General features: G+C 47.8%; 1 protein-coding gene across 2 annotated transcripts in view; it reads left to right on the forward strand.

The window, feature by feature from the left end:
* The window catches only part of BMPR2 (bone morphogenetic protein receptor type 2), a 46,068-nt gene that overhangs the window by 5,687 nt on the left and 25,082 nt on the right, over window positions 1–15,299 (forward strand). For both annotated transcript variants that reach the window (XM_078608419.1, XM_078608426.1), the window contains exons 2-3: window positions 11,856–12,044; window positions 12,605–12,790. In XM_078608419.1, coding sequence (XP_078464545.1) covers window positions 11,856–12,044; window positions 12,605–12,790 — 375 coding nt within the window. The remainder of the gene's footprint in view (window positions 1–11,855; window positions 12,045–12,604; window positions 12,791–15,299) is intronic.

Below are 15,299 nucleotides of genomic sequence, written 5' to 3' on the forward strand. Positions count from 1 at the left end.
TTGTGGTATAAACTCGATATACCCAGCGTTGCCCGGGGGAAAAATACATTTAAAATCTTCTGAAAACTTTAAAACATAACATCCCAATGAAAATATAACTGTGTAATTAAAACTCTAAACCCGACCGCGCCAAGAATCGATTCTCTGAATCGCGAAAAGCAATCGAAGGTTGTAGATTCATTTAGAATCGCCTTATTTCCGTTTAATATTAGTTGGTTATAGAGTTGATATAAACTGCTACGAATGGGAAATATCCGGCGTTGACCGGGGCTAAAATATAATTAAAAACTCCTGAAAACTTTAAAACATAACATAACGATGAAAATAAAACTCTGTAATTAAAAATGGAAACCTCCTATGCGCCAAGAATCGATTCTTTGAATCGCGAAAAGGAATCATCGAAGGTTGTAGATTCCTTTAGGATCGCCCTTAACATGTGGTGAGGGGGGAGAGTGGTGAGGGGGAGAGTGGTGAGGGGGAGAGTGGTGAGGGGGAGAGTGGTGAGGGGGAGAGTGGTGAGGGGGAGAGTGGTGAGGGGGAGAGTGGTGAGGGGGAGAGTGGTGAGGGGGGAGAGTGGTGAGGGGGGAGAGAGTGGTGAGGGGGGGAGAGTGGTGAGAGGGGGAGAGTGGTGAGGGGGGGAGAGTGGTGAGGGGGGGAGAGTGGTGAGGGGGGGAGAGTGGTGAGGGGGGGAGAGTGGTGAGGGGGGGAGAGTGGTGAGGGGGGGAGAGTGGTGAGGGGGGGAGAGTGGTGAGGGGGGGAGAGTGGTGAGGGGGGGAGAGTGGTGAGGGGGGGAGAGTGGTGAGGGGGGGAGAGTGGTGAGGGGGGGAGAGTGGTGAGGGGGGGAGAGTGGTGAGGGGGGGAGAGTGGTGAGGGGGGGAGAGTGGTGAGGGGGGGAGAGTGGTGAGGGGGGGAGAGTGGTGAGGGGGGGAGAGTGGTGAGGGGGGGAGAGTGGTGAGGGGGGGAGAGTGGTGAGGGGGGGAGAGTGGTGAGGGGGGGAGAGTGGTGAGGGGGGGAGAGTGGTGAGGGGGGGAGAGTGGTGAGGGGGGGAGAGTGGTGAGGGGGGGAGAGTGGTGAGGGGGGGAGAGTGGTGAGGGGGGGAGAGTGGTGAGGGGGGGAGAGTGGTGAGGGGGGGAGAGTGGTGAGGGGGGGAGAGTGGTGAGGGGGGGGAGAGTGGTGAGGGGGGGAGAGTGGTGAGGGGGGGAGAGTGGTGAGGGGGGGAGAGTGGTGAGGGGGGGAGAGTGGTGAGGGGGGGAGAGTGGTGAGGGGGGGAGAGTGGTGAGGGGGGGAGAGTGGTGAGGGGGGGAGAGTGGTGAGGGGGGGAGAGTGGTGAGGGGGGGAGAGTGGTGAGGGGGGGAGAGTGGTGAGGGGGGGAGAGTGGTGAGGGGGGGAGAGTGGTGAGGGGGGGAGAGTGGTGAGGGGGGGAGAGTGGTGAGGGGGGGAGAGTGGTGAGGGGGGGAGAGTGGTGAGGGGGGGAGAGTGGTGAGGGGGGGAGAGTGGTGAGGGGGGGAGAGTGGTGAGGGGGGGAGAGTGGTGAGGGGGGGAGAGTGGTGAGGGGGGGAGAGTGGTGAGGGGGGGAGAGTGGTGAGGGGGGGAGAGTGGTGAGGGGGGGAGAGTGGTGAGGGGGGGAGAGTGGTGAGGGGGGGAGAGTGGTGAGGGGGGGAGAGTGGTGAGGGGGGGAGAGTGGTGAGGGGGGGAGAGTGGTGAGGGGGGGAGAGTGGTGAGGGGGGGAGAGTGGTGAGGGGGGGAGAGTGGTGAGGGGGGGAGAGTGGTGAGGGGGGGAGAGTGGTGAGGGGGGGAGAGTGGTGAGGGGGGGAGAGTGGTGAGGGGGGGAGAGTGGTGAGGGGGGGAGAGTGGTGAGGGGGGGAGAGTGGTGAGGGGGGGAGAGTGGTGAGGGGGGGAGAGTGGTGAGGGGGGGAGAGTGGTGAGGGGGGGAGAGTGGTGAGGGGGGGAGAGTGGTGAGGGGGGGAGAGTGGTGAGGGGGGGAGAGTGGTGAGGGGGGGAGAGTGGTGAGGGGGGGAGAGTGGTGAGGGGGGGAGAGTGGTGAGGGGGGGAGAGTGGTGAGGGGGGGAGAGTGGTGAGGGGGGGAGAGTGGTGAGGGGGGGAGAGTGGTGAGGGGGGGAGAGTGGTGAGGGGGGGAGAGTGGTGAGGGGGGGAGAGTGGTGAGGGGGGGAGAGTGGTGAGGGGGGGAGAGTGGTGAGGGGGGGAGAGTGGTGAGGGGGGGAGAGTGGTGAGGGGGGGAGAGTGGTGAGGGGGGGAGAGTGGTGAGGGGGGGAGAGTGGTGAGGGGGGGAGAGTGGTGAGGGGGGGAGAGTGGTGAGGGGGGGAGAGTGGTGAGGGGGGGAGAGTGGTGAGGGGGGGAGAGTGGTGAGGGGGGGAGAGTGGTGAGGGGGGGAGAGTGGTGAGGGGGGGAGAGTGGTGAGGGGGGGAGAGTGGTGAGGGGGGGAGAGTGGTGAGGGGGGGAGAGTGGTGAGGGGGGGAGAGTGGTGAGGGGGGGAGAGTGGTGAGGGGGGGAGAGTGGTGAGGGGGGGAGAGTGGTGAGGGGGGGAGAGTGGTGAGGGGGGGAGAGTGGTGAGGGGGGGAGAGTGGTGAGGGGGGGAGAGTGGTGAGGGGGGGAGAGTGGTGAGGGGGGGAGAGTGGTGAGGGGGGGAGAGTGGTGAGGGGGGGAGAGTGGTGAGGGGGGGAGAGTGGTGAGGGGGGGAGAGTGGTGAGGGGGGGAGAGTGGTGAGGGGGGGAGAGTGGTGAGGGGGGGAGAGTGGTGAGGGGGGGAGAGTGGTGAGGGGGGGAGAGTGGTGAGGGGGGGAGAGTGGTGAGGGGGGGAGAGTGGTGAGGGGGGGAGAGTGGTGAGGGGGGGAGAGTGGTGAGGGGGGGAGAGTGGTGAGGGGGGGAGAGTGGTGAGGGGGGGAGAGTGGTGAGGGGGGGAGAGTGGTGAGGGGGGGAGAGTGGTGAGGGGGGGAGAGTGGTGAGGGGGGGAGAGTGGTGAGGGGGGGAGAGTGGTGAGGGGGGGAGAGTGGTGAGGGGGGGAGAGTGGTGAGGGGGGGAGAGTGGTGAGGGGGGGAGAGTGGTGAGGGGGGGAGAGTGGTGAGGGGGGGAGAGTGGTGAGGGGGGGAGAGTGGTGAGGGGGGGAGAGTGGTGAGGGGGGGAGAGTGGTGAGGGGGGGAGAGTGGTGAGGGGGGGAGAGTGGTGAGGGGGGGAGAGTGGTGAGGGGGGGAGAGTGGTGAGGGGGGGAGAGTGGTGAGGGGGGGAGAGTGGTGAGGGGGGGAGAGTGGTGAGGGGGGGAGAGTGGTGAGGGGGGGAGAGTGGTGAGGGGGGGGAGAGTGGTGGTGGTGTGGGTGAGTGGTGGTGGTGTGGGTGAGTGGTGAGGGTGAGTGGTGAGGGTGAGGGTGAGTGGTGAGGGTGAGTGGTGAGGGTGAGTGGTGAGGGTGAGTGGTGAGGGTGAGTGGTGAGGGTGAGTGGTGATTGGTGAGGGTGAGTGGGGAGGGTGAGTGGCGGTTGTTAGTGGTGATTAGTGAGGGGTGAGTGGTGAGGGTTAGTGGTGAGCATGAGTGGTGAGGGTGAGTGTTGAGCGTGAGTGGTGATTGTTGAGGGTGTGATTGGTGAGGATGAGTGGTGAGTAGTGAGGGTGAGTGGTGAGGGTGAGTGGTGAGGGTGAGTGGCGGTTGTGAGTGGTGATTAGTGAGGGGTGAGGGTGAGCGTGAGTGGTTAGGGTGAGTGGTGAGGGTGAGCAGTGAGGGTGAGTGGTGATTGGTGAGGGTGTGATTGGTGAGGATCAGTGGTGAGTGGTTAGGGTGAGTAGTGAGGGTGAGTGGTGAGCGTGAGTGGTGAGCGTGACTGGTGAGGGAGAGTGGTGAGGGAGAGTGGTGAGGGAGAGTGGTGAGGGAGAGTGGTGAGGGAGAGTGGTGAGGGAGAGTGGTGAGGGAGAGTGGTGAGGGAGAGTGGTGAGGGAGAGTGGTGAGGGAGAGTGGTGAGGGTGAGTAGTGAGTGGTGAGTAGTGAGTGGTGAGGGTGAGTGGTGAGGGTGAGTGGTGAGGGTGAGTGGTGATTGGTGAGGGTGAGTGGTGAGGGTGAGTGGGGAGGGTGAGTGGCGGTTGTTAGTGGTGATTAGTGACGGGTGAGTGTGAGTGGTGAGGTTGAGTGGTGAGCAGTAAGGGTGAGTGGTGATTGGTGAGGGTGTGATTGGTGAGGATGAGTGGTGGGGGTGAGTAGTGAGGGTGAGTGGTTGTTGTGAGGGTGAGTGGTTGTTGTGAGGGTGCGTGGTGAGGGTGCGTGGTGAGGGTGAGTGGTAAGAGTGAGTGGTGAGGGTGAGTGACGGTTGTGAGAGGTGATTAGTGAGTTGTGAGGGTGAGTGGTGAGGGCTAGTGGTGAGGGTGAGTGGCGGTTGTGAGTGGTGATTAGTGAGGGGTGAGTGGTGAGGGTGAGCGTGAGTGGTGAGGGTGAGTGGTGAGGGTGAGCAGTGAGGGTGAGTGGTGATTGGTGAGGATGTGATTGGTGAGGATGAGTGGTGAGTGGTCAGGGTGAGTGGTGAGCGGTGAGGGTGAGTTGTGAGGGAGAGTGGTGAAAGAAAGTGGTGAGGGTGAATGGTGAGGGTGAGTGGTGAGGGTGAATGGTGAGGGTGAGTGGGGAGGGTGAGTGGCAGTTGTGAGTGGTGATTAGTGAGTGGTGAGGGTGAGCGTGAGTGGTGAGGGTGAGGTTGAGTGGTGAGGGTGAGGTTGAGTGGTGAGCGGTGAGGGTGAGCAGTGAGGGTGAGTGGTGATTAGTGAGGATGAGTAGTGAGGGTGAGTGGTTGTTGTGAGGGTGAGTGGTGAGGGTGAGTGGTAAGAGTGAGTGGTGAGGGTGAGTGACGGTTGTGAGAGGTGATTAGTGAGTGGTGAGGGTGAGTGGTGAGGGTTAGTGGTGAGCATGAGTGGTGAGGGTGAGTGTTGAGCGTGAGTGGTGAGGGTGAGTGGTGATTGTTGAGGGTGTGATTGGTGAGGATGAGTGGTGAGTGGTGAGGGTGAGTGGCAAGTGGTGAGGGTGAGTGGTGATTGGTGAGGGTGTGATTGGTGAGGATTAGTGGTGAGTGGTGAGGGTGAGTGCTGAGCGGTGAGGGTGAGTGGTTGTTGTGAGGGTGAGTGGTGAGAGTGAGTGGTGAGGGTGAGTTGTGAGGGTGAGTGGTGATTGTTGAGGGTGTGATTGGTGAGGATGAGTGGTGAGTAGTGAGGGTGAGTGTTGAGGGTGAGTGTTGAGGGTGAGTGGTGAGGGTGAGTGGCGGTTATGAGTGGTGATTAGTGAGGGGTGAGTGGTGAGGGTGAGCGTGAGTGGTGAGGGTGAGCAGTGCGGGTGAGTGGTGATTGGTGAGGGTGTGATTGGTGAGGGTGAGTGGTGAGTGGTCAGGGTGAGTGGTTGTTGTGAGGGTGAGTGGTGAGGATGAGTGGTGAGGGTGAGTGGCGGTTGTGAGTGGTGATGGGTGAGTGGTGAGCGGTGAGAGGTGAGTGGTGAGGGTGAGTGGTGAGGGTGAGTGGTGAGGGTGAGTGGTGAGGGTGAGTGGTGAGTGGTGAGTGGTGAGGGTGAGTGGTGAGAGAGTGGTTAGTTTTGAGGGTGAGTGGTGAGGTTGAGTGGTGAGGGTTAGTGGAGAGTGGTGATTGGTCAGTGGTGATTGGTGAGGATGAATGGTGAGTAGTGAGGGTGAAGTTGAGTGGTGAGGGTGAGTGGTGGTTGTGACGGTGAGTGGTGAGGCTGAATGGTGAGGGTGAGTGGTGAGGGAGAGTGGTGAGTGAGAGTGGTGAGGGTTAGTGGTGAGGGTGAGTGGTGAGGGTGAGGGTGAGTGGTGAGGGTGAGTGGTGAGGGTGAGTGGTGAGGGTGAGTGGTGAGGGAGATTGGTGAGGGAGGTTGGTGAGTGGTGAGTTGTGAGGGTGAATGGTGAATAGTGAGTGGGAGTGGTGAGTGGTGAGGATGAGTGGTGAGGATGAGTGGTAAGGGTGAGTTGTGAGTGGTGAATGATGAGTACAGTCAATATGCACTGCTGTTATCATACCAGGTACCACCACCACAATATGTACTCCTCTCATCATAGCAGATACCACCACAGCAGTATGCACTGCTGTAATCATAGCAGGTTCCACCACAATATGCACTGCTGTCATCATAACAGGTACCAACACAGCAGTATGCACTGCTGTAGTGATAGCAGGTACGACCTCAGTCGGTATACACTGCTGTAGCGATAGTAGATACTGCTATCGAGTTGGTAGATACCGCTATAGTAAATACTAAAACAGTCAGTATATACCGCTACAGTCAGTCAATACTGCTACAGTCAGTATATACTACTATACAGTCAGTACATACTACCACGGTGAGTAGCTACTAGAGTCAGTAGATACTATTATAGAGTGAGTAGATACTGCTATAGATTTTGTAGTTACTACTATAGTCAGTGGATACAACTATAGAGTCAGCAGATACTATACAGTTAGTCGTTACAAGTATATAGTCGGTAGATACTACTGTAGTCCCAGTAAATACTACTATGGTCAGTAGTTATTACAGTCACTAAATACTACTACACAGTCAGTAGCTACTACTGGCTCAGTAGATACTACGGTACAGTCAGTAGATACTACTACAGAGTCAATAGATACCACTTCCTCTGTTGTATGTAAGGTGTTGTTAGTATATATACCTACGAGGGGTAAAGATATTTTTTGAGGGGGGGGGGGGGAGACCGCAATTTTCGGAAACCTTTTGACATCAACTATTTACCCCACACTTTCTACAACTTTTTGGACTTGTGAAAGCCTCTTATATATTTGTTGGTGGAGAAATGTACAAACAGCCCACCGGGCTTTGACAATACGTTAGTATCTGTGTATATATATGTAAGGTTTTTAAGAAATATATTTTTCACCCGGGCAAAGCCGGGTACTTCCGCTAGTGTAATATATATGAATTGAGGATGGTAGTATTGCAAAAATCACAGGTTTGGTGGATACTTAAATTAAATGTGCATGCTAGTGTCATGGTCACATGGCGACTCAATTTCTGTTACATTTGGCCATTGATGAAATGTAGGCCACCTATGAAAAATGTTTGATCTGTGTTGTAGATGACTAAAGAAACAGCTTTCATTTAAATATTGTAATATTTTACTATAGGATGGTGACGGTAAAATTCGGCAGTGCCTGATGGTTGCTTGCTGGATTGTATTTTTAATGACTGCTAACGGTGGCTTGGTAAATGGCTGTATAAAAAGTATCTACTTCATTTGGCAGCAATCTTCAGTACAATATCGAATTTTAATGTTGAGTACTTCAGGAGGTTGTTCGTATCTTGTAAAGTTTTGCTTTAATTTAGCCAACAAAAAATCTACAGTTTTGGAGGGCTGCTGGTAATTTCACTGGATTTGCACTTAATCATATACTATACAGTATACACTCGTTTGACCCATAGCTGTTGAATTTCACAGATGTGGTGCTGGAATAGCAGTTGCCATTATTCAGGCCAATTACCTTCCTGGGGATATGTGTTTACTTGCCTAGGATTGGCTATACCATATCCTTACCGCACATTATGCATTTCCGCCCGCATGAAATGACTGTTGATAATAATTGGGTATATTTATGTGTGCATAATTTGTTCGGCACTGAATGAACCTGTTCAACTAAATGTGGATGACCTGCTCTTTTAAATGTGAAAATTGTTTAAAATCTCAATGTGTTGGAATTATTTTGTTCCTGTGTACTGTACTAGATTATGATCAAATAGGAATAGGAAATACACGTTATTTTGTTCGTAAAAGTACTCCAGACTATACCAAACACTGTCTTCTGACGTAGTAAAATCGTGGCTTTGTATTTATAACATTTATTGATTTAATATTATGATTATAATTTGTTTCGTTTCATATCTTTGTAAATAATCACCATGTTATTGTTGTTTTATTTGGAACTTGACCAAGAAGGCATCTTCAAAAAATATATTTCCATTCATGAGAGGCATTGCTTTTCTATGCAAAGTTGCCTCTCCATTAAACCTTTTGATTTAATGATGGTACAAAATGTCATACATTTACAAATTACAATGATATGTGATTCATGATAGGATACCAGTGCAAAGTGGATGCTCACAATACTCAGGCTATGTTTAAATTAAATGTTTTGAGAACTACTGCTCGTATCAATAAAACATAGATCATTATATTCAAGTAAGAAACGCTGATACTTTTGCATTGAAAACCATTAACTTTTGGGGGATTTGATGTTGCTTTGGGTTTTAGCTGCTCTACGTGAATAATGTGACTGCTCAAGACGGAGAAGATTATTGATAATTATTTGTTAGCTTGGTTAAAATGTTTGAGATGGTTTGAAATGAAAGTGATCAAGACACATCGTGTCCCCATAACTGCGGGGGTCTGTAAATAACAAAACGAAACGCACGTTTTAAATACTCATGGCATCGCGGTAAAACATCTCCTGTAGCATTATATTAGCCAATAGATTTAAATTTAAAAGCAACTGACTTGGCTCTGTTTTGCCACACGATCAAATACATGAAAACACAGGCGGGCATGTGCTGAATTCTTGCCGCAAATGCCCAGGTGTTTAGCTTCAGGGTTGATTACTTTCTCTTTGCTGTCGCCAGAAGGGGACATCGCATGAGGAATGCTTGATGATAGATGTTTTTTGACAGCACTCCGCATAATATACATAGATCATACAAGAAAGTCAAACAAGTGAACATTTAAATGCTTCACTTTAGGGACAACCCTTAAATCATGATATATGTACGCTTATAACTTCATAGCTAAGTAATTTTCTTAAAAATATAAAATTTTTCCAACTTAATGAGTTTAAACTTTTTTGATATTGTTCGTACTTTTAGGAAAAATATCGTAATAAGACCATTGATTTATATTGTTCACTGTCTTATTACCTTGGTTATGACTTTATCAAACAAATTTCCAAGTGACACCTACCTCTCTGATGAACACGACTAAGCATTGAACTCTTTACACGTTTTGTACTTAAATGGCTTTGGCAAGGATATGTCTGGTTTCCGCTTTCATGGGGTGCTTCTATGATTTTTCCATCACGTTTGATGGCAGGTTTGTCAATGTAGATTATCTAGTAATAGAATTATAATGGCGGAAAGGGAATCTTGCTGCTGTCAGAATGGAGGACAGAGCGGCTTGATGCGCTCAGCATTAGAATAATTAATCTTTGCGTAGGCATTGGTCCAGAAGAATTGTGGGAAGGGCTTGGGAATAGCCAAAGGAATGCTGCAGTGCTGCAGTTTTCTAAAACCGTTGGCAACCAGTGATTAAAGCAGGCACTAGCCCAGCTTGCTTGTTGGAAGGCGGCCAACATGGGGTTCTTTCAGGGGACGGTTGGTTGCCGATGCTGTTTTGCAGTCTCTCCACACAGTGCCACAAACAAAACCTGATGGCTACGCTTTTGTATTGTTTCAGAGTGTGCTTGTGATAAAAAAAAAGTGTGTGTATACATTTAGAGGTTTATGGAAACAAACATGCAATGTCACTTGTGATTATTTCAATTAAAATATGTTTAGTGTATGTACAACACATTTTTACAAATGCTGAACTATAATGCTCTTGTAACAAGAAAGGGAAATCATTCATGGGTTATATAATGCTTTCCAATATTCGTATTCCTCTGGCTATGTATGAATTTATACTACCTGAAATGACACGACTGATATATGGGCATTATCTGACAACATTGAACACAATCTGGAAAGTGTGCAAATAAACATGCAGAGGAGCACATTTGGAATGACATTGAGAGACGCAGAGAAACAAGAGGATTAGGAACATATGCAGGTTAAATATATAATGACCGTTGAGAAAAGTAAGAGGGCCTTGGGCGTAGGACACGTTGCTCGAAGGCTTGGTTTGTCGGTGGTCAAGAAATACGATGATTGGCAGCCAAGGAAGGGAAACTTGCTCAAAAGTACGTTCATCAACAAAGATGGAGCGATGAAATCATCTCTTGTGCATGTGAACTTTTATATCATGGGATCGTGGGGGGATGGTGACAGCATGGGGTCTTCAACCATCAGTAAATTGATCATGGCTGTTGACAAGATGATGTCACACAGCACATGATCTGACGTCGGGAGCAAAGATGCTCGCTTCTCGATGCTTTTGACAGATAACGACGTGGGGAGGCACGTGCGTGGCAATGTGGCATCATCGCCTTGGCCGAAAAGGCTTTTTTACCTTCAGTGCAGTTTTTCGCTCACTGACTTTTTGGCAACCCTTTGATCAATATAGCTGGTTTTCAATAGCATAAGTCCCCAATAGCAACCCAAAGTTTTACAGAAATGTTGTTATAATGGGATCATTTTTTACGAGAGTTTTTCACTGCCTTGCCAGACAGATGGAATGAGTTAAAATGCATGTTTTATGGCATGGGATAAACAGTATTTAAAAATACATGTTACTGTAATGCATGCATGTATTGTTTAAGATATCAGCTCTAATAACGAATAAGATTTATATATTTGTATTGGTAAAACCAATCATATGGTTGAATGCACATTCAAGGGCAAGTATTGGCCCTTTTTGAAACACACATAGCACAGAAACATAAATATATTGTTGGTGTTGGACAAGTTAATCCAACTGTTATAAATTGAATTTGTTTATTGAATCAGTTCGATGTGGTTGTGCAACAGAAGAGGACAGGCATTTATATGAAAATAAGGTAAGGTTCACAGACTAATGTTATTAGCAGTTAAATGTCAAGGTTATGCATTGATGTCAGACAGTGATAAATGAAGTGTCTGCCGCATGTCCCCTACTGTATGTGAGAATCGCAAGCAGGGATATGTGTATACAAGGTGTTTTAAGTCATTTTAGCTGCATAACATACCCGGTGCTTCACAGGTGAAATTAACTAAACTAAGATATATTAACACTATAAAATAATATTGAAAAAAATATATAGGTTCGATGTGTGAACTCCATTGTTTAAAATTTGTGGTTAAAACAATTGCGTTCAAATGACTGTCCTTTACAATGTAGGACGTGATCCTTAACTACAACTTTGTAGAACACACATTAATTTTTTTTTACCATATGCGGTGTGTCTTCCAAGATGTATACATATTTAAATGCTATCTGTGTATACAGTGAGTGCAAATGTATTTAACAGTGTTAAAATCTTCGCCAAGATGAAAGGGAAATGTAAAATTTGTTAAAAAGATTGCCCTAAGGCTAAATATGCATTCATTAAAAATCATGTAATAACTGGCTCAGGCATATTCTTGGTTCTTTCGGTAAAGTCACGTAGAAGGGAAACAATAACATAATACAAATATAAAACAATAAAATTCTCACGACGTTTCGACTGCAACACAAGCAATCATCATCAGGTGTGAAAAACGCACCGAAAGAACCAAGAATATGAATCCCTGCAGTCACGAAAGCTTTAAATCAAAATTTGGCTTGGGCATGTTTTTTATATTTTCGTGGGGTTCGTTTGACCATACTTTCCCACACTGGTCAGTGCAGGGTCGTTGAAGGGAACACCTCGGTTATGTGCACAATCGGCAATCCACAGTGCCACTGCTTCATTCCCATCCTACCACATCCATTTTTGTATTCTGATTTCCATGATGTTTGCATTTTTTTATTCTGACTGCAAATGTTTATTTTATCCATAACAGAGTTTTTTTTGTTTTGTTTTTTTACTAAAGCAAAACTCCTCTGGTTTAGGCTAGTGGCACATTTATCAGCTGTATAAAATATATAAATGTATCTATCCAACACTGAATATATTATGATGTATTGGCTTGCATATTGTAAAAATAAGAGTGTATTTTGACTCTGCTATGCATCTGTTGTTCTTTCCTCGTGCAGTGCTGTGCGGGGCTTTGGAGACGGTGTGCGCATGGTCCGACTCCATTCCCAGCCAGAACCCTATTAGCCTGGGTAAAGACGATGACCTCATTCTCCCTGAGAACGGCACGGTTCTGTGCAAGGGCACCAGCAACTGCTTTGGGCTGTGGGCCAAGGAAGAGAATGGAGAGAGCAGAGTCCTCAAACAAGGTACAGCTCCTCCTACCTGCGTTGTTGGCGATTGCAAGCCAACTATGTAATCCCATCGTTCAATTTTTTTCTAACGGTAATAGTGTACAGAATTTTGGCTTTGTCAAGCCGCTGCTAGATAGATGATGGTCTTCCCACACCGTTTGGGTGTTGTTTGATTATGGTCAAACCACACTGCTCCGTGTCGGTTGACGAGGATGGCCAGGAGAAGTTCAGATATATCGCACGCCACCGGTATTGTCCATAGCTGGCAATCTTACACAGATCACAGTTCATGAACATTTCTGCCATCTCTGCCCTGGTACTCTTTTATATGGTCTAAAATCCAATTATCATTCGCTCTCAATAGAATTAATTTTGGAAGTGCAGTTTTGAATTTCTATGTTATGTTGATTAGATTTGTTATTTCAGTATTGGAATTGCTCTGTGCTTTACATTAGCTGAAGAGCACGGTGATTTATGTTGCATAAAAGTACATTTAGAAAATGCATGCCATATTTTACAGTCTCCTTCCCAACCATGTGTCTTTTGCCTGTCTGGGAATGGTCGGAATGCTCCAGGCTGCTGGTATCACACGGGCGAGTCAAAAGAGTGCACACAAGATGCGTGCAGGGTCACCTCGCCTCCAGCCTTTGTGCGCAATGGGACCACACGCTTCTGCTGCTGCCATGCACACATGTGTAACACCAACTTCACAGAGGACTTTGCCGACTTGCCATATCTACCCACAGACCCCAGCCAGCTAGGTATCATGCGTTTGTGTGTCTGCGTGTGGGGCTCTTAATGCTTGCAACTCCACACTGGCTCCTTTGAGAATTGATTCTCATTTGCATCTGAATTACTGCGGTGGTCATTTCAATAAAATAGTTAATGTTGATGAAAACATGTGTCTGGGATTTCTTCAGTGACAGGTTGTGAATTTACCTTATTCTCAGGTTTTTTCGGTAAAGTCACGTAGGTAAAACATTAAAAGTAATGAAAGTAAAATAAAACAAAACAAAAAATAAAAATAAAATTCACGACGTTTCGGAGGCAACACAAGTCTCCGTCATCAGGTGGGACCGTCACAGCCAGATCAGCTGCATCAAGTGAAGCAATGATTCAAAATGTAATCCCTTATAAGCAAGTTGAAGGGGGGGAGGAGAGGGGGGGGGGAGTTCATCAGAATGTGGTAGCCAATGAATGGAACGTATCGGGAGGGAGGGGGGTGGGAGGGGGAGGGAGCCAACAAAACATTGTTGGGTGGGAGGGGGAGGGAGCCAACAAAACATTGTTGGCTCCCTCCCCCTCCCACCCCCCTCCCTCCCGATACGTTCCATTCATTGGCTACCACATTCTGATGAACTCCCCCCCCCCTCTCCTCCCCCCCTTCAACTTGCTTATAAGGGATTACATTTTGAATCATTGCTTCACTTGATGCAGCTAATCTGGCTGTGACGGTCCCACCTGATGACGGAGACTTGTGTTGCCTCCGAAACGTCGTGAATTTTATTTTTATTTTTGTTTTGTTTTATTTTACTTTCATTACTTTTAATGTTTTACCTACGTGACTTTACCGAAAAAACCTGAGAATATGAATCATTGCAGTCACGAAAGCTTCAAATCTAGAATTGTGAATTTACCGTTTATTCCATATCCCTGAATAACTGCCCATGTAACTTCACTGACAAAATATATGTGATAAAATTGCGAAGCACATTTTTACAGTTTCTATATAATTTAGTTTTTTTACATCAATGTGGGGGATAAAAACATATCGGATAAAAATACTAACAGGCATGAAGTGTTCCTCTGGAAGTGTGTGTTTCTGTAATGCCTGGGCATGGCTCTCAGTGCATTTAGCGATTGACTACAGGTGGCCACATGCCTGCCCTGCGGCTCACAGAGGCTCAGGTGTTTCCCTCCTGGTATCTCAAAGGAATGCTTATTTGGCTGCTCTTAATCGTGCTCTGTTCAACCACTGTGTGCTCAAGTGAGCTTTCCTGATCTGTAAGCCCAGAGGGGTTTTAATGGCTAGGAGTGGTCATTACTACACCCTGTTATGAACCGTTGCTTTTTAAAAGTTATGCTGCAGTGTTTCTGTATGTACACTGAATTGATAAACAAGCTTTTCATTTCAACTACTGTAGTTATTTAATGTGGTAGTATAAAAGTATAAGTGAAGAGAGGTACACTTTTCAATTATTGGAATATATTTTCTTTAATGTAACTTATGCTTGGGCAATGTGACCACTTATGCTTGGGCAATGTGACCACTTACACTTAAGGAAATGCAATGTGTGTTATTCGAAACATATAGCTTTCCTCCTTATCTCCAGTGATTACTACTGTGTGCATAATGATCATACTTAACTAGAATATCAAAAGTTCCTGTTGTATATATTAAACAGTTGCTTTACCGTTTATCCTGGTAAGTTTTTGTGATCCGCTAAGAACAGCTATTAATTTCATCATCAACAAGCATTATCTATTCACTGGTGGATGAAGGCCTTCGCAAGCCATCACCATTTATCATCATCTTGGAGTGCAACAATCCATCTAGTAACTGCGCAAGAGCTGACTTCATTGCTTAATCTCTATGCACCCGAGTATGATTCCCGGCCATGGAAAACATCTGAATCGATTTTGCCCCCCCATCCCTCTCACAAACCCACATAGAACAGTGTGGTGAAGTGTCGTCAAATTTTACTAGTATCAACAATTCATAACATTTAGTATCAATTAATCCTCAATACACTAACATCTTACACATGAAATTTCAAGTAATTCTAATCGAAACATCTTGCTTTAACCTCTGTTTAAAATAGTATAACTTATAAAGCTTGCTTTATGTGTGACGTTTATTTCATAATGAAGTACTTTCTGGAATTTCCTCCTTTGCTTGGGTAGTGTTGTTTTGCAGTGTGCCTGCACTGTTTCATTGTCTGTGAGAAACGGCACTGTGTAAAGGCCCAAGCTTTCAGCCAGCTTCTGCGTCAGGCACACTAGCCCCAAGGTCATGTTCCTGCACAATGATGTGTGCTGTGTTTGCTTACTAGATTAGCTAAATTGTGGACATTTCATAGATGCCACACAAGGCCACTTCTAATGATTTTGGTTCAAGGGCATTTTAAATTCTGCTACTGCTATTTAGCACAATTTAGGGAATGAAAACATTGTGTTGTATGAGGCAGGCTAAAATGTTTCTACCCTTATACCAAAAAAATGACATGGTAATTTTCCACAACTCGTCAACAAGAATACAATTTGGAATAC

Source organism: Lampetra planeri, chromosome 2, assembly GCF_965212315.1.
Source record: "Lampetra planeri chromosome 2, kcLamPlan1.2.h2, whole genome shotgun sequence".
NCBI lineage: Eukaryota > Metazoa > Chordata > Hyperoartia > Petromyzontiformes > Petromyzontidae > Lampetra > Lampetra planeri.